Source organism: Microcebus murinus, chromosome 29, assembly GCF_040939455.1.
Source record: "Microcebus murinus isolate Inina chromosome 29, M.murinus_Inina_mat1.0, whole genome shotgun sequence".
NCBI classification, from domain to species: domain Eukaryota; kingdom Metazoa; phylum Chordata; class Mammalia; order Primates; family Cheirogaleidae; genus Microcebus; species Microcebus murinus.
The window spans coordinates 13,106,154-13,133,841 of NC_134132.1; the positions used below are offsets into that span (position 1 = coordinate 13,106,154).

At 48.1% G+C, this 27,688-nt stretch overlaps 1 protein-coding gene across 1 annotated transcript in view; it reads right to left on the reverse strand.

Moving 5' to 3' along the window:
* Positions 1 to 1,824: 1,824 nt before the first annotated feature.
* Positions 1,825 to 27,688, reverse strand: part of CDS1 (CDP-diacylglycerol synthase 1) — a 54,323-nt gene continuing 28,459 nt past the window's right edge. Inside the window, exons 6-13 of the mRNA XM_075998733.1 lie at positions 26,048 to 26,106; positions 24,001 to 24,083; positions 22,040 to 22,127; positions 16,007 to 16,075; positions 14,137 to 14,289; positions 11,527 to 11,646; positions 9,867 to 9,970; positions 1,825 to 4,640 (exon numbers count right to left, since the gene is read on the reverse strand). Of these exons, the coding sequence (XP_075854848.1) occupies positions 4,511 to 4,640; positions 9,867 to 9,970; positions 11,527 to 11,646; positions 14,137 to 14,289; positions 16,007 to 16,075; positions 22,040 to 22,127; positions 24,001 to 24,083; positions 26,048 to 26,106 (806 nt within the window). The 3' untranslated portion in view covers positions 1,825 to 4,510. The remainder of the gene's footprint in view (positions 4,641 to 9,866; positions 9,971 to 11,526; positions 11,647 to 14,136; positions 14,290 to 16,006; positions 16,076 to 22,039; positions 22,128 to 24,000; positions 24,084 to 26,047; positions 26,107 to 27,688) is intronic.

Sequence of the window (27,688 nt, forward strand, 5' to 3'; positions counted from 1 at the left end):
GGCTGGAGTGGGGATTAAATGCCAATGGGCACCAGGTAACCTTCTTGTAAACACAGAAATGTCCTCACACTGGATTTGGCGATGGTCATACAAGGTCACGGTATGTGAATTATATCTCAATAAAGCTGTTGTGGAAAAAAAAAAAAGAGAACACACAGTAGGATTTCTGACAGTCCAAGTGTGTCTGTCTGACCTGTACTAGCTGAAACCTCTGTTTCCTTTTCTTCCAAGTTTTTGAGATTTACTAAGGCTGATGAAAAATGTATTTAAATAAATTACTCAAGAATGGTCCCCAAACTTACCACTTTCTCAGGCCCCATCTGAAGTTTGGAATCACAGGCTCTTGAATAGGGACCCACCTGGGTCCCTAAAACTCAAGTGGGAGGCACAGCAGAAAAGAGGCTCTGAGCGTGGGAGCCCCAGACCCCCCAGTTCATGGTGCAAGTTGACAAAGAGCAGCTTGAGCTCTCATTCTCTCAAGACGACGACGTGACCCTTACGGTGTGTACTTTGATTTTCTCTCTCTGGGCGACAAGGCTCTTGCTTTTCCAGCCCATAACCTCCGTACACCGCAGAGAGCCAGACTGGACTCGCTCCACTCGGTCTGCAAACTCACTCCACCTGCCATCGGGAAACGCTCCGCTCGTCTTTCACGGAACGAAGCGCCTAACGGCCCTTACCTGATGATTCCGGAAGGTTCTCCGTTTCTGTACAGGAAGACAACAGGACGAGCGTGGGACAGGCTTCTGATTTTTGGCTAAAGTGTCTAGACCTGCATTTTACCTGCAGCTACTGCACCCAGATTCCCAAATGGAGCCCCTCGATGAGTGAATTTCAGACTCTGTAAGTTGCAGGAGGGGTGGAGGGATGCGGCTGTGGACCGTGCTCAGGGCTGGTCCTGGGTGCAGGTCCTATGGTGGTCTCGTCCCCTGCTTTCCCACACACCGGGTTTATATTGTGTCATCACCCCGATCACCATCCACCTTGTATGGCACTTACCTCTGTATCTGTCTGTCCTGCCGCGGGGCAGAAAACGACCAGTTCTGACGTTTTTCTTGGTGCCAGAACAAAGCACAGTGCCGGGTGTGTAAGGCGGACAGTCCAGGTTTGCTGAAGCGGATCGATGGGCTGTCTGCCACTCAGAGAACACTTAGGCTACCACCACCTGAAGCAGACATGGCCAAAAGGGACGGCTACCTTTCTGCTCAGTCCTGCCCCCCCCGTCACTTCCCACTGGACGCGGGCGACGGGAGAGGAGCAGACAGGGAAGGAAGGAAGCAATGAGCATTACCGATCAGATACTCCACGCCGGACACAAGTCACGGCACTTTCACATGAGTTTGTGCCCAATCCTTGTGACAACCCTATTTGCTACAACAGTGAGGGCCACCTTAGAGCGATGCAGGATAAAAACTCTTGAGACCCCCGGGGTAGGGAGCAGGGGCTGTCCCAGGGACAGGTGCACGGTGCACGGCTGGGTCTTCCGACTCCGGGCATTTGCTCAGAAGCTTGGGAGGCCGCAGCACGCGGACGCGGACGTGGGACAACCAGAACAGACGTCCCCCGCGGACCTTCCGGCTCTAGCCAGGGCCAGACATCTTTCAGAGAGCCTCAAGAATAAGCGTGCCGTGACGAACTGTGCTGACATCTCGGAAGTTCAGTACTTACCCGTCTCCATCGCTGAAGATGTCACTGCAGGCACCGGGGAGGGAACACGCAGGAGGACGCGGTGCTTACGCACACATGTCGTTATCTTGTGAACGCCGGCTGCGTGGATGCACGCGGGTCTCTTTCTCCAGTGAGAAAAATGGCACAGAGTCAAGATACGATTTGTTTCCGTTTTATTTTCCTATCTCAGTTTCAGCAAAAGCTTCAGAGAACTGATTGACACACATCATACACTATCACCCACATACAGTGTATATAAACTGTTTCTGCTTTTCCTTTTTCGAACAAGGTGGCTCTATCTTTGTTCCGACCAAAGTGCAAATGGAGAGATGCTACAAATGGAAAGAGAGGGGTGGTGTGCGTGGTCTTTTTACTCTCAGGTAGCAAATGCATGTGCACCACCACCAGGGGGAAAAGCCCCGAGGAACCATCTGCATCCCACAGGTTAAAAAAAAAAAAAAAAAAAAAAAAAATCAAGCAATCGGGAGCACGGGACCACCTCCCGAAACCAGCAAATCCGCAACAGTCAGTCATCGTTGTGAAAGAGGTTCCTGGTTTTTCCATTTCGCCACCACCACGCTGCTGATTGGAATTTAAAGCCCTCTTCACAGTGCAAATATAAAAGTGATCAAAGTCAGGGTACTTTATGGCAATCTTTTGCTAAAATATATTCTATTTTAATATACATGCTATAAAAGTACACTAAAAAGATCTTTAGAGCTCTGTTAAAATTAAGAATTTACTTTTTTACATACAGAATAATGTACAGCCACTTTTAGAAAGTATATTTGAGAAAAAGCTATTTGTGACCCCAAATGTGTCTAGCCTCACATTTTGTTTATAGTGATTTTACAATACATGTATATCCAGTAATGCTCTCTTATAATTAATTCTGTGCCTCAATGCCTCACCAATTACTTTAAATAAAAACGTAGAGGGGGGGGGATCCGTGAATCCTCCAAGGAGTTCTTACTTGTGCAGACTACTACATTTTCCACGTACGTTCCTATCGCAGTCTTTCAATTTTATCTTTTAAACTTTGGTATCCTAAATTCTTTCACGATCAACATCTGAAGCTGTCGAGGAGGCGAGGAAAAAAAAAAAAACAAAACGAGAGATTGTTGAAGATCAGCTTTGTAGGTGGCCTTGGCTTTAAAAAGCGACCATGCCCTCCCTTACAATGACAGTTCCAGTGCCAGTCCTAGATTTTCACGGGACGGTGCTGCAATCCGCTGAGCACGCCCGGCGGCGACGAGCCAAGCGAACGCAGGCCGGACCAAGAGAAACGAGCCCCTCGGGGCCGGGCGTACCCGCGCCCGCTACAGCCCCAGGCTACTCTCGGTGAGGCTGCAGGCGACAGCCAGGGGAACACTCGCCACCTTCAGCCGGACGGAAATATAAAATAATTGAAATTTGTTGCTGATTTAAACCAAAAAAAAAAAAAAAAGTTACTCTTTTCATTAGCAAGACATTCTTCAAAAATATACCTCTCTCCCCCCCTCTCTGAACAGCTGAACCAGAAGCACTGGGGCAATTAATTCCTCAACGTCTCGTGCCGACACCCCCCGCTGAGAACTTTCTCCTCGTCCGGTTACGGTGTCCCTGGCTGTGCCACGCAGGAGGGGAAAGGCCTGGCAGGTGTGTGCTTGTTGTGTTCTTGGTAGGAATCACTTCTGCTTGATTTCCATGCTTAGAAGAAGAAGAAAAAAAAAAAGAATCGTCGGCTGACGTCCTCGGATTTTGTGACATGATGCGAAGAAAGGAGCAACAGGACGGAGACGGGCTGCCACAGAGGAGGGCTGGCCTGGGCCTGGGCCTGGGTCTCCAGGCGGGTCCTTCCTCCCTCCCTGCCAGGGGGGTCTCCGGGGCGGGCTGTGCAGGAGGCAGAGCTCGGGGAAGCCGGTTCTCGGGGAAGCAGGGGGAGGAGGCGACCCACACCACCTGTCGCCGTCTCGGGCTGCCTCCCGAGCTCCCGTGCTCCGTGGACATCTGTGCAGGGCCCGTCCGCGGTGTCCTTCGTAGCTGAATTCTTTGTTTTCTCTGGATGCGCTTTTGCAGGGTTGTGTCTTGCCAGATCATTTAATCAGAAGTAGAAGAGTTGGACGCCTGCCTCTTTCTAACAGACCAACGAATGAATGGCAGAAATCTCAGCCTCCCTCTCCTCAAATTTCTTTTTTTTGTCTTTCTTTTCCCCTATCTACCGTGAGGACAGTATATCTCCTGGATTCTGAACCTGCCTACGACAGAGTGTTTTCCCCTGGGCAAAGGATCACTGCTTTCACAAGTGGACAATCTCTTTTTTTTTTTTTGTGATCCAACTAAGCCCTCTAGAAAATACTTCAGCCTATGTGAGGAGGAAGCGCAGGAGAGCCGACTTCCCGTGGTGCCTGACACAGAACACGCCGCTAAAATTAAGAGCAGCGCCAAGTGCAAACGCAAATATTTGTGCAAACGAGGGCACGCTGCCGGGTGCGACTTTTAAGACATCCTCAACTTAATTCGTTTTATGGTGCTTGACTCTTTTAAAAAAAAACAAAAAAAAAAAAACACCAGTCTGTTAAATTCTGAGACCCAGCAAGGAAGAGGGAGGAGGAGGTTCACGTCGGAAAGCACGCTGCAGAGAGGGCACAGGGCGTGCTCCCGGCGACTGGCCGCTGATTTCAGACCTTAGACCGAGTCACAGTGCGTGTGAGATAGTCACAGTAATTTCAGAGAGAGACACTCGTGTCTGTAAAAACTTCAATCTATTACATTTTCAACCACTCTGCCGTACAATTACACAGTCGCTCTGTCGGTGCCGCTCTGGGGAGCCCCTCCTGGCCGGCGCGCCCCTCCAGGCCGCTCAGACCTTCAGGGCGGGCTGCAGGAGGCCCTTCTCGATGAGGTGCGTCTTCAGGGTCCTGTAGATGTTCAGCTGCTGCTCGGGCTGCAGCACCAGCAACTGCTGCAGCACTTTGCTGGGATTTGGGCCCCTGAGGGTAAAGGCAGAGAAGACAAAGTTCAAGCTACTTGAAACACCGCACGAGGGCCCAGTCTGGCCCTCCCGAGGGTCACCTCAACGCACGTGCTCCACGTGCCACAAATCCGTGGCCACACGCCGCCCCCCACGCTCAAGTCGGGACACGGCTGGTCTCGCTGCATTTCTTCAAAAGACTCAGCAACAGGACGGGACAGAGCGGATCTCCCCGGCTTAAGACTATTCCTTTAAGTGCGGAGTACCCATCTTCACAGAATTCAAAGTGCTCTTCGGAAGAGCTCACTTTAAAGTCCAATGTTTGTACCAAGGGGATAAAAACAAAATTCCAGAATGGTTCTGCTCTGAGCAGCACAGAGCACAGGCGTGGGAAGCAGGCACAAACGCAAAGCACGAGGGCAACGAGAGGCAACTCAGGACGTGCAGACTAAGCTCTACGAAAATTCTCAATAGGACAACCTGAGTTAAAGGTGGGGAATAGGCCGGGCGCGGTGGCTCATGCCTGTAATCCTAAGCACTCTGGGAGGCCGAGGTGGGAGGATTGCTTGGGCTCAGGAGTTCGAGGCCAGCCTGAGCAAGAGCGAGATCCCCGTCTCTACTATGAATAGAAAGAAATTAGCCAAACAACTAAAAATAGAAAAACATTAGCCGGGCATGGTAGCACATGCCTAGTCCCAGCTACTCGGGAGGCTGAGGCAGGAGGATCGCTTGAGCCCAGGAGTTGGAGGTTGCTGTGAGCTAGACTGACGCCACGGCACTCTAGCCAGGGCACCACAGCCAGACTCTGTCTCAAAAAAAAAAAAAAAAAGTGGGGGCCGGGCACAGTGGCTCACGCCTGTAATCCTAGCTCTCTGGGAGGCCGAGGCGGGCGGATTGCTCGAGGTCGGGAGTTCGAAACCAGCCTGAGCAAGAGCGAGACCCCGTCTCTACTATAAATAGAAAGAAACTAATTGGCCAACTAATATATATAGAAAAAATTAGCCGGGCGTGGTGGCGCATGCCTGTAGTCCCAGCTACTCGGGAGGCTGAGGCAGGAGGATCGCTTGAGCCCAGGAGTTGGAGGTTGCTGTGAGCTAGGCTGATGCCACGGCACTCACTCTAGCCTGGGCAACAAAGCGAGACTCTGTCTCAAAAAAAAAAAAAAAGTGGGGATAAATAAGTCCTGAGATTAGACAAGACACCAAAACCATTCTGTAAAGATAAACCAAAAAGAAGGCATGAAAATATAATGTAAATTTTTAGCTTCAAAGAAACTTCAGATGATGGAAAGTACTTTGCTGAAGAAACAGCCCCAGAAAATCGTTCAAGAGATAGAACACAAGAGACAAGCACACACTGAGCCTAGCAATGAAGTCCCTAATTGTGGTATCTACCAAATGCCATAGCCTTTGTTCAAAGAAAGTCTTAGGGCCTGGCGTGGTGGCTCACGCGTGTAATCCTAGCACTTTGGGAGGCTGAGGTGGGAGGATTGCTTGAGGTCAGGAGTTCAAGACCAGACTGAGCAACACAGTGAGACCCCCGTGTCTCCTAATAATTGAAAAATTAGCCAGGCATGGTGGCACTCCTCTAGTCCCAGCTACCAGGGAGGCTGAGGCAGGAGGATGGCTGGAGCCTAAGAGATTGAGGCTGCTGTGAGCTACAATGGCACCCCTGGCACTCTAGCCTGGGCAACAGAACGAGATCTCATCTCAAATACAAAAGGAAGTCTTGCATAAAAGCCCTAATATACGAAACAAAATCGAAGCAGATCTGCTTTAAAACCCAACAGGATAAAGCAAGATGTAAGAAGTATGTCGGGAACAGCACGGAGTTCTGAGGAAGACACTTCCATGGGTAAAGAGATTCATGATTTACAACAGGCTCTTCAAATGGAATTACAGGAAGCAGAAACCCCAGCAACAAAGAAGTATCTGCTATACAGTGCTGCTATCACAGTGAGCACGGGGAGAGGATCTATGTACTCTGCACATCTTTGACTGAAAACACTGCACCAGGGCCCAGATGAGCCACCCCATGGGTCACCTTAACGCATGTGGTCCATCTGCCAGAAAACCGTGGCCACACGTGGCCTCTCACGCACACTCAAGTCGGGACGCGGCTGGTCTCGTTGCATTTCTTCAAAAGACTCAGCAACTTCACAGCGCGAGCCCAGAGCAGGGGCCCCCGGGAGAAAAGGCAGCCGCCGCCGTTCAGCAAGTTCAGCGAAATGCGAACTGTGTCAGCAGGTGCTCCCAGGTAGCTATAACCCTGGCACTGCCCACCCCTGCATTCCCAGCAGTCTAAATATTTGCTTTCAAATGGGAGACAACAGGGCTCAGCGTGACTTCCCTCTACTGAGAGAACAGCAAATTTGAAAAGAAGAAAGTGTGTGAGTTAATGCCCTAAAAAGCCGTCATCTTCTAAAAATGAAGTTCTAAAGATTGAACCACTAATTTACTAATACCTAAATATATCAATAAACAAACAATATTCAAATAGGCTAGGTACTTTAATTCAAAAGAAAAAGATTGTCAATGGGGTTATTAAAAAAAAGAAAAAAAAAAACCCCAGCCATATGCTTGTTAGAAAACAGAAGGACATTAATTGTAAGGATAAAGAAATACTGAAAATAAAATGACAAAGAAATACTATGCAAACATTAACCAAAAGAAAGCTGATGTAGCTGTTCTGATATCCAACAAAGTAGGCTTTGAGGCAAGCAGTGAACATGGACATTGTATAACGACAGAAGGGCCAATTCAACGCAGAGCTATGACAAGCCTAAATTTGTAAATACCTGATACAACCTCAAAATATACAAAGCAAAAACTGACAGAACTAGAAATAAAAATAGATGCATTTACAATCACAGTGAGAAATTTTAACAAGGCACTTTGTGACTGATAGAACAAGCAGACCTCCCCGCAAAAAGAAAACCAACAAAAACGAAATTAGTCCAGAAGGTTTAATTAAATTTCACCTAACTGACACATGTAACACTACATCCAAAAACTACAGAATGCACGTCTGTTCCATGTACACACGGAACACGCACCAGAGCAGACAGTATGTGGGGCCATAAGGCGAGTCTCAAATACTATTCAGTACTGAAATCATGGAGAGTGTGATTTCTGACTCACAATGGAAATAGCAATCAAGGAAGGAAAATGAGAAAAATCTCCATTTGTGTGGAAACTATTCAATACACTTCTCAATAATCCATGTGTTAAAGGAGACATAATCCTGGAAACAGGAAAATATTTGTAACTGAATAATGAAAATACAAGCATCATTACTTGTAGGATAAGGATAAAGTGATATTTAAGAGGAAATTTATAGTCTTAAGCAGATACATTAGAAAAGAAGGGCTGAAAATCAACAACCTAAGCTTTATCTCAAGAAGCTAGAAAAGGAACAGCAAATCAAACCTACAAAAAAAAAAAAAAAAGATAAAGGAATGAAAGATGAGTGTGGAAATCAGTGAAGTAGAAGATATACGATAGAGAAAAATCAACAAAGCCACGAGTTGGTTCTTTGAAAAGATTAATGAAATTGAGCAACTCCTAGCAAGACTAAAAGAATAAAATAAATAAAGAATAAAATTAATACAAGAATAAAATTAATACAAAAATTCTCACACTGCTATGGGCATATATCTAAAATGTGTTATTTAGGGATTTCTAACTATGTGTTTCCTCCAAATAACGCTATGAAAGGAATCCATGTTGTCCATGGCTCGGATGCTATTAATAAGTGTTCTGGCTACGGGGTCCCCAGCAGAGGCCGTGGGGAAGTGAGTTCACACGCGGCTGATGCAGGCAGCCTCCACGACCCACCCTGGCACCCTGGGGCAGATCCAAAACAGTACAGTTTGGCCGGGCATGGTGGCTGATGCCTGTCATCCTAGCACTCTGGGAGGCTGAGGCGGGAGGATCACTCAAGGTCAGGAGTTCGAGACCAGCTCTGAGCAAGAGTGAGACCCCCGTCTCTACTAAAAATAGAAAGAAACTAATGGGCCAACTAAAAATATATATAAAAAATGAGCTGGGCATGGTGGCGCATGCCTGTAGTCCCAGCTACTTGGGAGGAGGCTGAGGCAGGAGGATCGCTTGAGCCCAGGAGATTGAGCTAGGCTGACGCCACAGCACTCTAGCCCAGGCGACAGAGTAACACTGTCTCAAAATAAATAAATAAATAAAAATTATGGTTTAATAACAAGAACAAACCACCCTATGTAAAATAGCAACACCCGTCCCCCAGCCGCCAGCCAGCCCGCTGCACACACAGCCATGGCACCCAGACTGCTGTATTTTTCCCCGTGGCACTTACAGCCATCTAACAAACTATCTGTTCATTGTCTGTTTCCCACCTCCTCCCTCCAACCTCCCAACAAGAAGCTCTGAAGGCAGAGACTTAATTTGGTTTGTCCTCCGCCACATTCGGGCCTAGAACATTCTGCCATACGTGATAGGCATCTGAGCATTAATTGGTGGACTGGGAGGATTATGTTCTCCTCCTCCTCAACTCTTAGTATCCACGATCGCTGCAACGCCCACGGCTGAGAAATAAAATCTCATGTTTCAAATCCAATACCATCTCCTGTTAAGGACCATGATATATAGCATGTTTCCCCGAAAATAAGACAGGGTCTTATATTTATTTTTTTCTCAAGAAGACACCCTAAGGCTTATTTTCAGGGGATGTGTTAAGTATGCTACAACCATCTGCATTGATTCAAACAGAGCGAAGTCGTCTTCTTCTGGAACATCATCCTCACTCTCCAAGCCCCGAATCCCATCCTGAATGTCTTGTGACTCAGTTTCCTTTAGAGCCACCGGCCCCGATGTCTCCTGACGAGCACTAGAGTTCTCACGGGGCGGATGAGAAGGGCTGCTCGTGTTCTTTCCCGCTCCGCGACAACACGCATGGGTTGTGCAGATGCGCTGCGCAGCCACGCCCGTCACTAGGGCTGATTTCCATAGCCACACCCATCACCAGAGCTTATTTTGGGGGTAGGTCTTATTTTCGGGGAAACACAGTACTACCCTTTTTTGTAAGTTGCTCAAATGTACGTAAAACAATTATAATTTAACTGTATTTTCAGGGCTACAACTCCAGGGGCCACCATTCCCTTTGATCTAATAGATTACCGTTGACAGAGAAAGTTAACTTACTCAAACTAACGTCAACAGGAATGAGAACTCAAAAGAAAACATCTACAAATTTGCTTTAAATGCAAAAGTACCTTATGAAACTTGTGATGTACACGTGCACAAAAGTTGCCATCAAATACTGACAGTCGAATCTGTCCATTATCCCACCGTGCCCAGGGATGGTGTTTGCAAAATCCTTTAGAAACAAACAAATATGTTAGCAAGTTTTCAGAAAAATCACCTGCTGCAAAATTCCTGTCTCCTTTGCATCATAGACTCTGGACGGAAAATACTTCTACTACTGGATTTTTTCCCACTGAATACAGACTTAACTAGGACACGTCCAACAGATTAAAACCATATTTTGTAAATATTAAAACCATATTTTCCATATTTTCAGTGCCCACTCTGAAACTATTTCTAAAATTGACCTACACTGTGCAAACATTAATTACATCTACCACTGTTTTTGGTTAATAAAATATTTTTATCAATAAAAATTCTCATTTAGTTTTATCACAACCTACCCTTCTGTTTAACCAGAAGCTACTTTAGCAGCCCCTTTAGTGTAGCTGACAGGCGTACAACTGGATCTAACTCATGTTTATCCTAATGCTCCTTTCTCTGCATAATATGATAAATATATTTTTTTTAAGTGTTAGAGTAAAAAGAAAAGCAACACAGCCAGCTCATTTGGGGCGTGTCAGTTCATCCAGTGGCCAAACCCAGGGCCTGTCGTGAGCCGCTGCAAATCCCCTCTGGGTGGACAGATTCACACGTCTGAGCGCCCAGGGAACGGGCGGGACTAACTGCCCTTCTAGCTCACTCAGGCAACCTAAAAATACCTGACGCGCAACAGCAATCGCTTCTTCATTCCAGACACGCAAAAACATACCCCACCACTCAACAAGAAACCTTGGATTGGAGACCATTAAAAAAATACTATCGTAGGCCGGGCGCGGTGGCTCACGCCGGTCATCCTAGCACTCTGGGAGGCCGAGGCGGGAGGATCGCTTGAGCTCAGGAGTTCGAGACCAGCCTGAGCAAGAGCAAGACCCCGTCTCCACCAAAAATAGAAAGAAATTAGCTGGACAACTAAAAATATATATAGAAAAAATGAGCCGGGCATGGTGGCGCATGCCTGTAGTCCCAACTACTCGGTAGGAGGCTGAGGCAGGAGGATCGCTTGAGCCCAGGAGTTGGAGGTTGCTGTGAGCCCATCCAGAGGCGTACTGCCCGTGGGTGGGGGTTTCACGCTACAACGGCAGGGGCCGCAGCCGAGAGGCTGGGCTAGGGCCTGTGTGGTCTGGAAGCCCGATAAGCCGATTATCTGCCCTGTACGGAAAGCGTCTGGCGACTCCTGACCTAACAGGATGACCAGTCGCAAAGCCAAAGGCTCGGCTGCGTGTCCCCCCCTTCGAGTGACACCACGGCCATACCACGCACGTCAGACAATTCGATTCGTGGCTGGGTTCTTGGTTCTCTCTGCTTGGAAAGGCAGAGAGACACTGCGACTGGCCCGACCCTCAGGGGCATATCCCATTTCTACAAAGGACACGGATGCGGCACGCCCGAAACCTAACAAGGAGGGACACGCCCAGCTCCGCCAGGCAGCACTTGGCTCGAGGCTGAAAAGGTTTTTGCCTAAGGGCTTCTTAATAAGGTAGACCAAGAGGGAACCCGATTCCGGACAGGCTACGCCCTCTGATTCCGCTCTGTCGCAACGCAGCAGGGAGGACCCGAAACACGCACCTTGATTTTGAAAGCCCTTTTGAATCCGCTGGCAAAGAAGCCTCCGAACGGGCCGATTAGGGAGGCGAATGCCGAGAGGGCGACGCTGTGTATCTGGAAAGGGTACAGGCTCACCGTCTCCTGGGGAGGAAAGGGGAGGGCAGAGGTGGGGCCGACATCAGCGCAAATCACGCCTGAGCGCGCCGGCTAACCTCCGAACCGTGACGTGACAGCAAGTCACAGTACACGCCACGTTTCCGTTCATTTCACGGACTTTAAGAGTCGCGGGAGAAGAACACATGGCAATCTGTGCGTGCCATCCTCCGCCCGGCCAGCACTCCCCACTCCCCCCTGCCCCTAAGTGTGCTCACGGCCCCGGCCCCCCGAAACCTGGCAGCCGGTGGGCTACCCTCTGGTTTCTCTAGGAACTTCTACAGTTCAGTTGCAGGCCTACTAAGAATCGGTCAATTTCCAAATTTTGTTGTGTGGTTTTTTGTTTTTTTTTTTAACCAGGAGTAGTACTTTTGTTTGTAATTATATAACTTATCTTAATAGTGTACGATATTTCACTATTAATTTTATACGATCAAATAAGGGAAAACTGGCCTTTTCTCTCAAAACCCTGTTGAATGCTGCGGGAAACACGCAAAGACAAGTCGCATAAAGACGACGGCCAACATGGGAATCGGCGAGACAGTTACGACAGGTTTGGGGAGAAGGACATAAAAATTGAGAGGAATTCTGTAGTCAAATTATTTTGTAAAGTCTTAGTTCTTGCCCCTTTTTAAAATAACCTGAAAGTGACAATTACAGGCAGTGCGTCACAGGTGTGGTTCAGAAAGAGATGTTTGAGAACACCGATATCCGGACCTGTTCTCAAAGCAAGAGACTTGCTCCTGATCGAAGATTGGCAACATCAAGAGTTTTATAGCAGGTAACAGAGGGCTTCAACCAGGGGTCCTCAAACTGAGACCTGCTGAAGACATTTATCCGGCCCGCCGGGTGTGTTTGCCGCCGCTGCCTGTCCTGCTTAGCAGCCGACTCGTCCCGGGCCCGCAGTGCGCGCTCTCCAACGGTCTGAGGGACAGTGAGTTGGCCCCCTGTTTAAAAAGTTTGAGGACCCCTGCCTTAGACACTGGAAAAATTCTTGGAATCCATTTGTTGAGCCCTCAAGGACAGAAATACTTTGTTGATGTATCTGCTTATCAAAAATTATGTATTTTAGTTAAAAATAAAATGTTTAATCAGATACAAATACGTGCATGTGTTGTGTGTGCGCGCACACAAACACACACGCTATTTCATTCCTCACTTTAACCAATCACCCATCAGTCCTGATTACATAGATCAAGAGGGTTCTAGATGGTTCTACCGGGAAAGCATGTCAACACCCCTCAGTGAGAGACCGCAAAGATACCTTTAAATGGCAGCAATGTCCTTTTGGAAGGAAAAACTGATTTTTAGAAGCAGCACCTTTCTGCATTTACCAATAAATGTCCTCTAAAAATCAAGGGCTCTTTGAGCTGGTGAATTTTAATTGAGTTTTACATCGAGTTAGCACATACACCAGTAACATGTGAAACTCATTCTAATCCATCTGATTTGTAAAAACCTATGAAATGTTGAAGAAGAAGAAAAGAAAAAAGTCTTCAAAACAAACAGAAAGTAAGTTACCATCAGCATTTAAACCATGAGGCAGGCGCATTCCCAGCACACAACTGACCTGCAAGAGTAACACTCGTGTTGCGTTCAAGGAGGGGAAGTCACAAGGGGACAGAACGTAACACTGACGGTAAACTCAAACCACTGCTACGTTCAAGAGTCAAAAAGTTAGGCCGGGCGCGGTGGCTCACACTTGTAATCCTAGCACTCTGGGAGGCCGAGGCGGGCGGATTGCTCAAGGTCAGGAGTTCAAAACCAGCCTGAGCAAGAGCGAGACCCCGTCTCTACTATAAAAAAAAAAAAAATTGTGCCGGGCGCGGTGGCTCACGCATGTAATCCCAGCACTCTGGGAGGCCGAGGCAGGCGGATCGCTCGAGGTCGGGAGTTCGAAACCAGCCTGAGCGAGACCCCATTTCTACTAAAAATAGAAAGAAATTAATTGACCAACTAAAAGTATATATACAAAAAATGAGCCGGGCATGGTGGCGCATGCCTGTAGTCCTAGCTACTCGGGAGGCTGAGGCAGGAGGATCGCTTGAGCCCAGGAGTTAGAGGTTGCTATGAGCGAGGCTGACGCCACGGCACTCACTCTAGCCTGGGCAACAAAAGTGAGACTCTGTCTCAAAAAAAAAAAAAAAAAAATTTGAAAGAAATTAATTGGCCAACTAATATATATATATATAAAATTAGCCGGGCATGGTGGTGCATGCCTGTAGTCCCAGCTACTCGGGAGGCTGAGGCAGGAGGATCGCTTGAGCCCAGGAGTTGGAGGTTGCTGTGAGCGAGGCTGAAGCCACGGCACTCACTCTAGCCTGGGCAACAAAGTGAGACTCTGTCTCAAAAAAAAAAAAAAAAAAAAAAAAAAAAAGAGTCAAAAAGTTTACAGAAGTCAGCTGAATCTGAACCCCACTTTTACAGGAGGCGTAGCGACGGTGGGAGGGGAAGATGCCCGGCCACGTCCACTCTTACCCATCTCAGCACCGCCTGCAGGAAGGGTGGAAGCGCGTAGCTCTGGAGGCGGAAGAGTTCCGAGGGCTCACACTCGGTGACGAAGGAGTTGACATCGCTCCGGTACTCCACGGGGCAGACGAAGTACTGGTACTGGGATAGCACGTAGGCAGCCTGGGCGGCAAAGCAAGCGCGAGTGTTTTCAGTTACGCGTCAGCGAGGCCAGAGACAGAAAATGCCAGAAGCTCTTTTGTGTTAACCACCTGCTACACGCAGTTTCTGAGTTAGATGGTCATTAACTGCCCCAGCAAAAGACTTCGAAGACTTTTAGGAAAATGAAAGAGTTCTTGAAATCAATGAGATTTCAACCTCTGTGTGACCACAATTCTGCAGATTACATAGGGAGAGTTAAAGATGCGAGTTTACTGCAAACCAGCTTATATTAATTTCATTCAGTCAATTAATCGGTGATTCAAAGTGACTGAGAAAAACAGTATTCATACAAAAGAGTACAGGTGAAAAACACTTAGCCGATCCACAAAACTCTGACCGTGCTGCTTTCCTTGGCCACATTACTACAGTTTTTAAAACTAGCTGTTCTCAAGCCATGTAAGTAAACAATATGTAAAATGAAATATCCTGTTGTAAATTTAAATTGCTAGACAACAGTTTTATTCTCTCTTCTTTTCTCTTGGAAAATTCAAAGATGATTCTAGGAATAGTTATAAACTGATTTTACTTTTAAACAATCAGTTTCTTCATAACCATTTATTTGAAAATATGTATCATTCTGAAGACATTTTTGACATTAAAAAAAATGAAAATATGTATTATTTTCCTCCTCATTAATTTTGTCATGCACTACATTCTTACGGGGTAGCTCTTTATTTTCTTCCAGTAACATGGTTGTTCCTGTAGTATTTCCAAATTAATCTTTAACAATAGCAAAAATCTTAAAGCGTGACTTAATTTAATAATGTTTTAAACATTCTTATTTTGCAATGTAAACATATTAGATGGGGCTGGGTCCTTTTTCATTCTATTTATCAACTGTCATCTCATCAATAGTCTACCGCAAGAACTCTGCAGTAATTTTATCAAATTTTACTGGAATTTCCACTGAGAATGAACTAAACTTGTAAATTAAATGGAGGAATTATGGTGGCTTTCCCACCCGTGCATCATGGCACGGGGCCGTCTATTTGCACGTCTGCTCTTTCTCACACTTCCTGGTGTCGCCAGTTACTCTACGCTCGGGCACGGAATGTAACTGCAACTGTCAGAGACTCGACTGCTAACAAACTACCTTCCCACGGTAATTTCTTTTGTATATTTACCTTACATTCAGCCATTTTACTGTTTCTAACTGGGCAACTTTGAATAAAAAACTAAATTCCGTAACTGTAAACTAACCCTTAAAACGTGAACACTATCCATTATTCGCGGCTGAGAGCGAACACTAATTATTTAAGATTAATGGACTCTTCCTGCAAGCTGTGAGCACGGCGGGAACCACGCACGGAGCCACATGGCCACCGTGTGTTAAGAGGGCCGAAGCCGCCAGCGGCACTTGCATTCTCTGCTGTCACTCAAAGCCACCGGTCTCAAGCCCGGTCTCAAGCCCAGCTGCACGTTAGAATTACCTGGGGAGCCAACTGGCCTGGGACAGGGCTGAGACACACATCTTATGTAAGCTCCCCTAGGCGATTCTACACGCAGCCCAGGCTAAGAGCAACTAAGCTACAGAATAGGCTCCGTTCAGTAGGTCTCAATAAACATAACAACATTCTTAGCATGCCGTGGTCTAATGTTTAGGCTTACGTGATAGACTAATAAAACTTGGCATCGTTTTCCAAAATAGACAGGAAATAAAAATCCTAGCAAAACTCACGGTGAATCCAAACACGACTGTGGAAAAGAAACCGCCAATGAATCCTTCCCAAGTCTTTTTAGGAGACAACTGAAAAAAAAAAAAAAAAAAAAAAAAGGCCAAACAAAATTAGAAAGCATTCCTGCACTCACGAAACATACGATGTACATGCAAACTCTGTTCTAGCAGTTCCTGCAACACCTTGTCCGTCACTCTACTTGTGTATTTTCCTGCTGTAATAGTTTAAAACCCTTTCCTTTCATTCTATGATCCCGATTTACTGGCAAATCTCCGTAGTAGCATTTAAACACACAGTAGGCACTCAAACATTTGACATGCGGTGAGTGCGTGTTTGTTCCTCTTAAATAGCCACAATTTATTTGTTTTTTCTTTCAAAGAACTAGAAAGTCTATACCAGGGGTCCTCAAACATTTTAAACAGGGGGCCAGCTCACTGTCCCTCAGACCGTTGGAGAGTGCGCACTGTGGGCCCGGGACGCGTCGGCTGCTAAGCAGGACAGGCAGCGGCGGCAAACACACCCGGCGGGCCTGATACATGTCCTTGGCGGGCCACATGTGGCCCTCGGGCTTAGTTTGAGGATGCCTGGTCTATACTGAAATAATCGATCGCCCGTCACTTCTATGCTTCTGTAACATCCCATAATAGATAGCGTGAGCTCCTGGAACAGGACTGAGATATATACATTCCAAGTACACATGGCCAGTGATGACCTGCTATTGACCAAAAACAGAACAAATACAACAAAACATGGACACGGCAGCACGCATTCTCAACACACACATCCTTAACATGCTTCACACATTCTTAACGTGCTCTGCACGGACTTCTACCCTGCAACGGTAAAATACGCCACAGCCCCCAAATACTGTATTTGCTCCTCAAGTAGTCGTCACAAATCCTTCTCTCTTTTTTCATCATCCAAGTCTGTCTCCAGGAAGAAAGGAACATGCTGTGCTTCTAAGAATAGACACTGCTTGTTTCGGAGCTGGGCTGCTGTTTCCCAGTCGGTGAGGCATTCCGGGAGAGGACTCTGGAAGGAAGTCTGGAGCCCGGGCGGTGGCGCTGCAGGCAGGAGGGAAAGCCTCTCGGGAGAGGAAGGTGCTAACTGCACGCGGGTCCACGTAGGACATGGGTGTTCGTGCACATGGGGCTCTGGTCATCAGACCAGTGACCGGGGACAGCAGCCAAAATGGGCTACAGGCTGAGCCACCAGCGCTCTCTACACACCTGTCGCCCTGATGCTCACAGAGCCCAAAGACAAATGGCTGGCAGAAATGGTTTCTTGAGAAATCTGATGACAATGACAATTCTGCCATAGAAAAGGGACAGGCATAACCTCAGATAATCTGGTGTCACTGCCATGAAGTAAGAGCGGGACTCAAATTCAAAAGTGCCTGTTGGTTATGTTAAAGACAGCTTGTCACATTAAACGGATGCATAGCATACTGAGTGAGAGGTTAACTGTTCAATTATCTTAGGGAACAGTATGCAACTAATCCAGCCCGGTGAAGTCACGGGAAAGCTTTATTCAAAGTCAGTCGCTAAGATTCTCCTGCAGCTATTAACAGCCTTCCTAAGCCAGAAACTTCTCGGCCTGTGTAGAACTCTGGAATACTTCATCGCTTGCTCCAGAGCAGCTTTGCAAATGTTTTCAAAAATGCATAGCTTGGGCCGGGCCCAGTGGCTCACGCCTGTAATCCTAGCACTCTGGGAGGCCGAGGTAGGAGGATCACTCAAGGTCAGGAGTTCGAGGCCAGCCTGAGAAAGAGCGAGACCCCGTCTCTACTAAAAAATAGAAAAAAATCAATTGGCCAACTAAAAAAAATATATAGAAAAAATTAGCCGGGCATGGTGGCGCATGCCTGTAGTCCCAGCTACTCGGGAGGCTGAGGCAGGAGGATCACCTGAGCCCAGGAGTTGGAGGTTGCTGTGAGCGAGGCTGACGCCATGGCACTCTAGCCTGGGCAACAGAGTGAGACTCTGTCTCAAAGAAAAAAAATACACAGCTTGCTTGCAACCACCCCTGCAGCTCAGCCGGGGCTCTCTGTAGCTGCCCCCCCAAGGGGGAAAAGTTTAAGGGAGACTTTTTGAAGGAAAGGCAGTCTACGGATTCTTCTGGAAATGCACAACTTCTCTCTCACCACTCCGGACAGGCAGAAGGTTTTATGTCTGAACAGCTACCTCAGTCCCTCTAAAACTGCCTTCAAATAACAACATCAAAACAGCCAAGTAACGTATTCCTGAGAATGTTGTAAAAGACCTTTGCCCTGGGTGCGAACTGAGTGAATCCCATCTGAAGCCCCAACGCGAAAAGCTTTTTTAAGAAATCGGCTCTAGAAAATGGTTTGATTTTCATGAAGAACTGGTTTCTTTTTTTCCCCAAAACAAGAACTGCCTAACTTAGTTCATTTCCTTCTTTGCCTCCACTGCCCGTAAACAGAACCAAGTTTAAGGCAAAACAACACTATGTGCGCCTGGCGTTTTCCTCTCCTGTGTCTTAACCTGTCATTGTCACCTGCATTTCCTCAGCCTGTAACTGGAGGGCCCCCCCAAATCTTTTTTTTTTTTTTTAAATGAATTTGGATATAAAGGTATCACCAATAGACATGAATATGTGAGGATGGGATGATTTACTCTTTCAGCAAGTTTGGTAGGGGTGGGAGAGAGGAGGGGACGGCTTGGGGGTCAGGGAGAGGAGGGGAGGGCTCGGGGGTGGGGGAGAGGAGGGGAGGGGAGGGCTCGGGGGTGGGGGAGAGGAGGGGACGGCTTGGGGGTGGGGGAGAGGAGGGGAGGGCTGGGGGTGGGGGAGAGGAGGGGAGGGCTGGGGGTGGGGGAGAGGAGGGGAGGGCTCGGGGGTGGGGGAGAGGAGGGGACGGCTTGGGGGTCGGGGAGAGGAGGGGAGGGGAGGGCTCGGGGGTGGGGGAGAGGAGGGGACGGCTGGGGGTCGGGGAGAGGAGGGGAGGGCTCGGGGGTCGGGGAGAGGAGGGGACGGCTTGGGGGTCGGGGAGAGGAGGGGAGGGCTCGGGGGTGGGGGAGAGGAGGGGAGGGCTCGGGGGTCGGGGAGAGGAGGGGAGGGCTTGGGGGTGGGGGAGAGGAGGGGAGGGCTCGGGGGTGGGGGAGAGGAGGGGAGGGCTCGGGGGTCGGGGAGAGGAGGGGAGGGCTCGGGGGTGGGGGAGAGGAGGGGAGGGCTTGGTGGTCGGGGAGAGGAGGGGAGGGCTCGGGGGTGGGGGAGAGGAGGGGAGGGCTCGGGGGTGGGGGAGAGGAGGGGAGGGCTCGGGGGTCGGGGAGAGGAGGGGAGGGCTCGGGGGTCGGGGAGAGGAGGGGAGGGCTCAGGGGTCGGGGAGAGGAGGGGAGGGCTGGGGGGTGGGGGAGAGGAGGGGACGGCTCGGGGGTGGGGGAGAGGAGGGGACGGCTCGGGGGTCGGGGAGAGGAGGGGACGGCTTGGGGGTCGGGGAGAGGAGGGGAGGGGAGGGCTCGGGGGTGGGGGAGAGGAGGGGACGGCTGGGGGTCGGGGAGAGGAGGGGAGGGCTCGGGGGTGGGGGAGAGGAGGGGAGGGCTCGGGGGTCGGGGAGAGGAGGGGAGGGCTCGGGGGTGGGGGAGAGGAGGGGAGGGCTTGGTGGTCGGGGAGAGGAGGGGAGGGCTTGGTGGTGGGGGAGAGGAGGGGAGGGCTCGGGGGTGGGGGAGAGGAGGGGAGGGCTCGGGGGTGGGGGAGAGGAGGGGAGGGCTCGGGGGTGGGGGAGAGGAGGGGACGGCTTGGTGGTCGGGGAGAGGAGGGGACGGCTTGGGGGTCGGGGAGAGGAGGGGACGGCTTGGGGGTCGGGGAGAGGAGGGGACGGCTCGGGGGTGGGGGAGAGGAGGGGAGGGCTCGGGGGTGGGGGAGAGGAGGGGAGGGCTCGGGGGTCGGGGAGAGGAGGGGAGGGCTCGGGGGTGGGGGAGAGGAGGGGACGGCTTGGGGGTCGGGGAGAGGAGGGGAGGGCTCGGGGGTGGGGGAGAGGAGGGGACGGCTTGGGGGTCGGGGAGAGGAGGGGAGGGCTCGGGGGTGGGGGAGAGGAGGGGAGGGCTCGGGGGTGGGGGAGAGGAGGGGACGGCTTGGTGGTCGGGGAGAGGAGGGGACGGCTTGGGGGTCGGGGAGAGGAGGGGACGGCTCGGGGGTGGGGGAGAGGAGGGGAGGGCTCGGGGGTGGGGGAGAGGAGGGGAGGGCTCGGGGGTCGGGGAGAGGAGGGGAGGGCTCGGGGGTGGGGGAGAGGAGGGGACGGCTTGGGGGTCGGGGAGAGGAGGGGAGGGCTCGGGGGTGGGGGAGAGGAGGGGAGGGCTCGGGGGTCGGGGAGAGGAGGGGAGGGCTCGGGGGTGGGGGAGAGGAGGGGACGGCTTGGGGGTCGGGGAGAGGAGGGGAGGGCTCGGGGGTGGGGGAGAGGAGGGGACGGCTTGGGGGTCGGGGAGAGGAGGGGAGGGCTCGGGGGTGGGGGAGAGGAGGGGAGGGCTCAGGGGTCGGGGAGAGGAGGGGAGGGCTCGGGGGTGGGGGAGAGGAGGGGACGGCTTGGGGGTCGGGGAGAGGAGGGGAGGGCTCGGGGGTGGGGGAGAGGAGGGGAGGGCTCGGGGGTGGGGGAGAGGAGGGGAGGGCTCGGGGGTCGGGGAGAGGAGGGGAGGGCTCGGGGGTGGGGGAGAGGAGGGGAGGGCTCGGGGGTCGGGGAGAGGAGGGGAGGGCTCGGGGGTGGGGGAGAGGAGGGGACGGCTTGGGGGTCGGGGAGAGGAGGGGACGGCTCGGGGGTGGGGGAGAGGAGGGGACGGCTTGGGGGTCGGGGAGAGGAGGGGACGGCTTGGGGGTCGGGGAGAGGAGGGGAGGGCTCGGGGGTGGGGGAGAGGAGGGGACGGCTTGGGGGTCGGGGAGAGGAGGGGAGGGCTCGGGGGTCGGGGAGAGGAGGGGAGGGCTCGGGGGTGGGGGAGAGGAGGGGAGGGCTCGGGGGTCGGGGAGAGGAGGGGAGGGCTCGGGGGTGGGGGAGAGGAGGGGAGGGCTCAGGGGTCGGGGAGAGGAGGGGAGGGCTCGGGGGTCGGGGAGAGGAGGGGACGGCTTGGGGGTCGGGGAGAGGAGGGGAGGGCTCGGGGGTGGGGGAGAGGAGGGGACGGCTTGGTGGTCGGGGAGAGGAGGGGAGGGCTCAGGGGTGGGGGAGAGGAGGGGAGGGCTCTGGGGTGGGGGAGAGGAGGGGAGGGCTCTGGGGTGGGGGAGAGGAGGGGAGGGCTCTGGGGTGGGGGGTGGGGCAGAGGAGGGGAGGGCTCTGGGGTGGGGGGTGGGGCAGCGGAGGGGAGGGCTCGGGGGTGGGGCAGCGGAGGGGAGGGCTCGGGGGTGGGGCAGCGGAGGGGAGGGCTCGGGGGTGGGGCAGCAGAGGGGAGGGCTCGGGGGTGGGCAGAGCTGCCAGAAGGCTCCTCAGTCCGTACAGCTAGGGAAGGAGAATGAAGAACCGCACCCGTGGCGGAGACTAGGAACCAGCAGCAAGACGTGTTAAGACTCAAAGCCAAAGGAGTCAAGCCCGTCCTGAAGAGCCATACATACACTGTCTGAGGAAGAACCAGACGGAACTCCTGGGAGCGGCTCCCTGGCCCTACACCGCATCGCCAAGTGCTGCTAAGGAAAAGCAAAGGACCTCGGGAATCAAAAACGTGCAATAGCACCTAGATGTCAGAAATGTTCTCTAGTGGCTCATCATGAAGGTCACGGTGACCTTCAGATGTCCTGAGTTACTTGCTCTGTAGCAGCGGCTTGCATGCTCAGAAAGCATTTTTATTGGTTAAAAATTACAAAACTTGAACATTAGTTGGAATGCAGAAAAAGTTTAAGATAGAAAAGAATCTGACCATATTTTTCCCATGTTAATTTTAACCTGATTAATGTCTTTTATGGTTGATGGATTTCTACCAAGATAAATTTTATTCCCCTGAAAGGTTTACGGTTTTTTACTGAAGGGGCTGTGTGTGCGCATGCGTAAGTAATTGGACTATCTTGAACATGGTCTCCATTCTACTGTAGTTTTCTATTACCTTAATTAATGGAGTTCTCCCAAAAAAAAATCCAAAAAGGTAAGCAGTTATGTCATTGCAGATAACACTTGATATTGGAACAAGGAACCTGTTAAGGAAAAAAAAAAAAAAAAAAGTTCATATGATTAAGTAGCAAATGTTCATATAGGTTATAACTGACAACAAACCAGTGGAATAAGCCTTTGGATTATACTGCAAGCTAGTCCAAACGTAATAATTGCCAAAACATTAGTAGAAACAATAAGTACCAACCAAATTTGCCCATTTAGCAATTGAAGCAGAGCAAAATCTATTAACAAATATACTAGGTGAATACTGATAAGGAAAATACTAAATGATCAATTTCTATAGTTACAGACATTTAAATTTTAGGGTTTTTTTTTTTATTTTTAACTTTTAGAGACATAGTCTTTCTCTGTTGCCCAGGCTTGAGTGCAGTGGTGCTATCATAGCTCACTGCAGCCTTGAACTCCTGGCTCAAGTGATCCTCCCACCTCAGCCTCTTGAGCAGCTGGGACATTACAGGCCTGCGCCACTATGCCTGGCTAATTTTAAAAAATTGTTTTTAGAGACAGGGTCTCACTATGTTACCCAGGTCAGACTCTGACAATCCTCCAGCCTCAACCTTCCAAGCAGCTGGTTGGTATTAGAGGTATCAGCTACCGTGTCCAGCTCAAATTTTAGTTGTATGAGGAGCAAGTTACAATTTAAAAAAAAAGACAGACTGAAAGATTACCTTCAGAAAAGCAGCCTATTATTAATTTTAATTGTATCTTAGCTATGACTGCATTAAACTCTACTAATTGTACAGAACCTACTTACTTCAGTAACTGTTCCTATTGATTAAAAGTTTGTACAATATATGGAAGACAATATTAAAGCGATTCCAGTTGTCTGCACAAACACATATATCCCTTGGTAAAAAACACAACCCTGTCAAGGGAATAAAATTTAACTTGATAAAACCAATCAACTGGCCGGGCGAGGTGGCTCACGCCTGTAATCCTAGCTCTCTGGGAGGCTGAGGCGGGCGGATTGCTCAAGGTCAGGAGTTCAAAACCAGCCTGAGCAAGAGCGAGACCCCGTCTCTACTAAAAATAGAAAGAGATTAATTGGCCAACTGATATGTATATAAAAAAATAAGCCGGGCGTGGTGGCGCATGCCTGTAGTCCCAGCTACTCGGGAGGCTGAGGCAGGAGGATCGCTTGAGCCCAGGAGTGTGAGGTTGCTGTGAGCGAGGCTGATGCCACGACACTCACTCTAGCCTGGACAACAAAGCAAGACTCTGTCTCAAAAAAAAAAAAAAAAAACCAATCAACTGTAAAAGACTTTAATCAATCAGTTTAAAATCAATGTGGGAAAAATATGGTCAGATTGTTTTAATCTTAAGCTTTTTCTCCATTCCAAATAATTTTTAAGTTTTGTGATTTTTAATAAAAATGCTTTCTGAATATGCAAAGCCACTGCTACAGAGCAGGTAACTCCACACATTTGAAATCTGGAAAACTACTCTTACATGAAAGCGAAGTAGAACTACCCAACTTCCACCTAGAGAAAAATGTATTTCCAGCGCACTGTTCACTGACAAGCAAACTTTCACATTCCTTTGTATTTCATGTATACAGTATCTTAACATATCTTTAAAGTCTATCCTTTGTAAAAAAATCACATCCAAGTTTATTAACACCGGAAGATGTAATTAATTACTTGACGATCATATATGGGGAACGTTATGTACTTTATTTGGAACCCGAATAAAAGCTTCTACTTGTTAATGAAGCATTTTTGTTTTTAGTTGTCAGACGGTAAAGACATTTTAACAGAACACAGCAACAACAAACACAGCGCATTTTAGTAGAAATCTGTTAAGACACGGTCCCACGGTAATAAAAAAAAAAAAAAAAAGAGCTTTAAAAGTGCTATGACATAAATACAAAGCAGTGTAATACTGTTCCCTTACCATATCATGCCTTCAAACAGATTTTGGATGACAAGGTGTGACTGAGTAACGGTTATCAGTAAAGTGACGTGAGTCCATGCGAACTGTTAATAGCCCAACAACACAAAAATTAGTGAACACAACTCATCAGCCCAGCCGAAGAAGCAACAGTGACTTTGGGACACAAATTTCTACCCTGACTTCCGGCCCAAATTTGTAAGGTGAGGTCATAGTAGGTAAATGCTGTTAGTAAATGACGTTCATTTTGTTACCTGCTGGAACCTTAAAATAATGAGAACATCTAGCCAAGTCATCTTAACTTATATACAAACAATGCTAATAACAGATATACTCCTAAATTTAAAAAAAAACACACACACAAATATAGACCATAATCCTGAATCATTAGATTTAAATGATGAGAAATGTACGGTGCTGTACGGTGCTGTTACAGCATTTAGAGAACACTTCATTCTGGCGGCATTCTGCAGTTATGAAAAATGCTAAAAATTAACTTGCTTTCAGAGTTTATTATGGTAACCTTCTCTCATAAAGATTTATTAATATTTCTAACTTCAAATGATTCAAACCAACAGGGTTCAACTGCCTGTAACAGGTCTGTTCGACGAATGTATTCAATTTCAAATTTTCAAAGATCTTTGTGTCTCATCAAAGCCATTTAGCCTGAGACATGGCCACTTTAGTGACTTGTAACATAATCAGTATGAGTAGAATGTAAACAAAAAGAAGCTAACATTTCCATATACCAGTCTTATAATTTTTACTGAAATTCATAAAATGCCTTTGTATAATTCTTGGAATTTTTATGTATTCTTTTTTTGTTTTGGTTTTTTTGAGACAGAGTCTCGCTTTGTTGCCCAGGCTAGAGTGAGTGCTGTGGCGTCAGCCTCGCTCACGGCAACCTCCAACTCCTGGGCTCAAGCGATCCTCCTGCCTCAGCCTCCCGAGTAGCTGGGACTCCAGGCATGAGCCACTGTGCCCAGCTAATTTTTTCTATATATATATATTAGTTGGCCAATTAATTTCTTTCTCTTTATAGTAGAGACGAGGTCTCGCTCTTGCTCAGGCTGGTCTCGAACTCCTGATCTTGAGCAATCCGCCTGCCTCGGCCTCCCAGAGTGCTAGGATTACAGGCGTGAGCCACCGCGCCCCGGCCTTGATGTATTCTTAATAAATCTGTTTCCCACGGCAGCAAACCAGCTGAAAAGATCCAATTGTCTTTTACCTGGTTGCTTCAAAATGCACACATGATTTTTTCCCCACTAGGCACAATTTATATTCTCATAGGCGATTCTATTTCTAATTTGTCTTGATTGCTTCTAGATTTTCACTAAAAATTTTGCTCTTCATTCTCACATCCTCTGGAATTAGAAAATGTGAGAGACAGCTGCGGTTTCCCAGCACTAATGCTCAGCAGAACGTCTTGACGGAGGAAAAACAAAGCACGAAGAATAGAAAACACGGTGCATTTCCAAAGCAGGCCTTACTCAACGCTGCACTGCAGTATCCGTTCTTATAATTAGTGACAGTTTAAGGAAATTAGAAAAGTCCATTGTGTGCAGTGATAAACTTCATGAAGCATAGACTTTGGCACGCTGAACAAAATACCTGGTGCCAAGAAGATATTATGCAATGCTATGACTAACCATAACTACACCAACAAAACACACGCCCTGCTGCCTTCATATGCTCCATGCTTAAGAGCAAGTTAAACATAGTTACTTTCCATAGAACAACCTAGTAGGTGTCTACCAGATTTAGGAACTGCCCGGGGAGACTACGAAACTCTTCCAATTTCTGTAAATTTACAGAATCCCAATACTTTATAGCGTTTCAAAAACTATTCAAAGAAAAAGGTTTCGGGAAGCTTTGAAAAGCAGCTAAAATTTTAAAATCCTCACAAACTTTTCAACTTCAATGTTTTTTTTTTTTTTATATTTAGTGGTCATCTGCGAGTGAAACACCCCTCCTACTTGGGCAAGACACGAACTAGCACATTTAGGTTTTTGTTACATTTGATGATTACGGAATAAGGGTCAATACACACCATATAAAACTGCAGACGATAGTGTTTCTTCACCAGGCTCAGCACAAACATGCAGAAACCTGTCCAAGAACAAAAAAAAAAAAAAAAAACGTGCTTGTAGTGCGATTTGGCACAGAATGGGAGACTCCCAGGGCCCAAGAAAGCCGATTTCCTTTGTCATACCTAGGCCTCTGTTACTGACTTACTCGGATGCCTTCTCTCCCACTACGTGCAATTAGGCATTTTAAGTTTCTTGAGGGGAACAACAATCTTGTACTCTCCAAAGTGCCTGATCCCACGGCACGTGGTCAATGAACAGCCCTCGCACTATTGCAAGGAATCAGTCCCTGGCTGAGATACGTGGACGTGGAAAACAGATCTTGCATTTCAATTAAATAAAATTTAATTGCTGTACCAACGCATCAAGTGTATCTACAGCATGTTTTTCAATCCTCACATCATACAAAAATCAGTAACGACTATCATGCAGGTAATGTCTATTGAATCCGAGTATGGAGAAGGGAGAGGTCATAATAAGAAGTCAATAGATAATGCCTAAAATGAATTAAGAAATAGCTATCTTAGGAAAGCAGAAAAAAAATCTGAAAGTGGCGGAATAAAGGGTTGCTTTTATCTATAATTCTTTTGAAAATGATTTTTTAAAACTAATGTACACATACTCATGATAACAAATGACTTATATTTTAAGTAATCACAATTGTTTCTAAATAATTACGTTTTCTAATAATAATTTCTAAATTATTAATTATGTTTCTAAATAATTAGCAATAATTCTAATAACTACGAAAGAAAATAAAGCACATGAAATAAAGCAAAATTGTTGGGTTCAGTAACAGAAGACACCACAGACCCGCTTTCTGGTCAATATTATCATGGAAGCTCAAAATGCCAGGAAAAAAAAAAATCTTGCCACTCTAAACATAAACCAAGAAGCTACTATATTCTTCTCTCCCATAACAGGAAAGAATTCACCCAGAATCCACCTTACATTTAACAAAATAAATCAAGCTCATTGGTTTGGTTAAGTGACAGAAAACACTCAAGATTCCATATCATGAAAAAATGCCCCAAAGGTGTTTTGATAGATGCAGAACACGTGTTTTACTCTTCAAAAACACATGACAACAAATATTAAAATTATTCCAGGTACTGCTCTAAGTGTTTACAAAGAAATTGAGGCACAGATAATTTAATCAAATATGCCAACATTAACTCACATAGTCAACGGCAATCTGGCTTTTTCTGTGGGGAGAAGAGGGGAAGCGTACAGAGTCTCACTCTGTTGCCCAGGCTAGAGTGAGTGCCGTGGCGTCAGCCTAGCTCACAGCAACCTCAACCTCCTGGGCTCAAGCGATCCTCCTGCCTCAGCCTCCCAAGTAGCTGGGACTACAGGCATGCGCCACCATGCCCGGGTAACTTTTTCTTTTTTTTTAGTAGAGACAGGGTTTCGCTCTTGCCTAGCTGGTCTGGAACTCCTGAGCTCAGGCGATCCTCCTGCCTTGACATCCCAGAGCCACCACGCACGGCAAGCAATCTGGCTTTTGTTAATAAAAAGCACATTTTAAAAACAATTTCTTAGAGTTGCTTTTTTTATGACTGGTAAATTTTATGGAAAAGAAATCTCTTTATTCTAACATTACT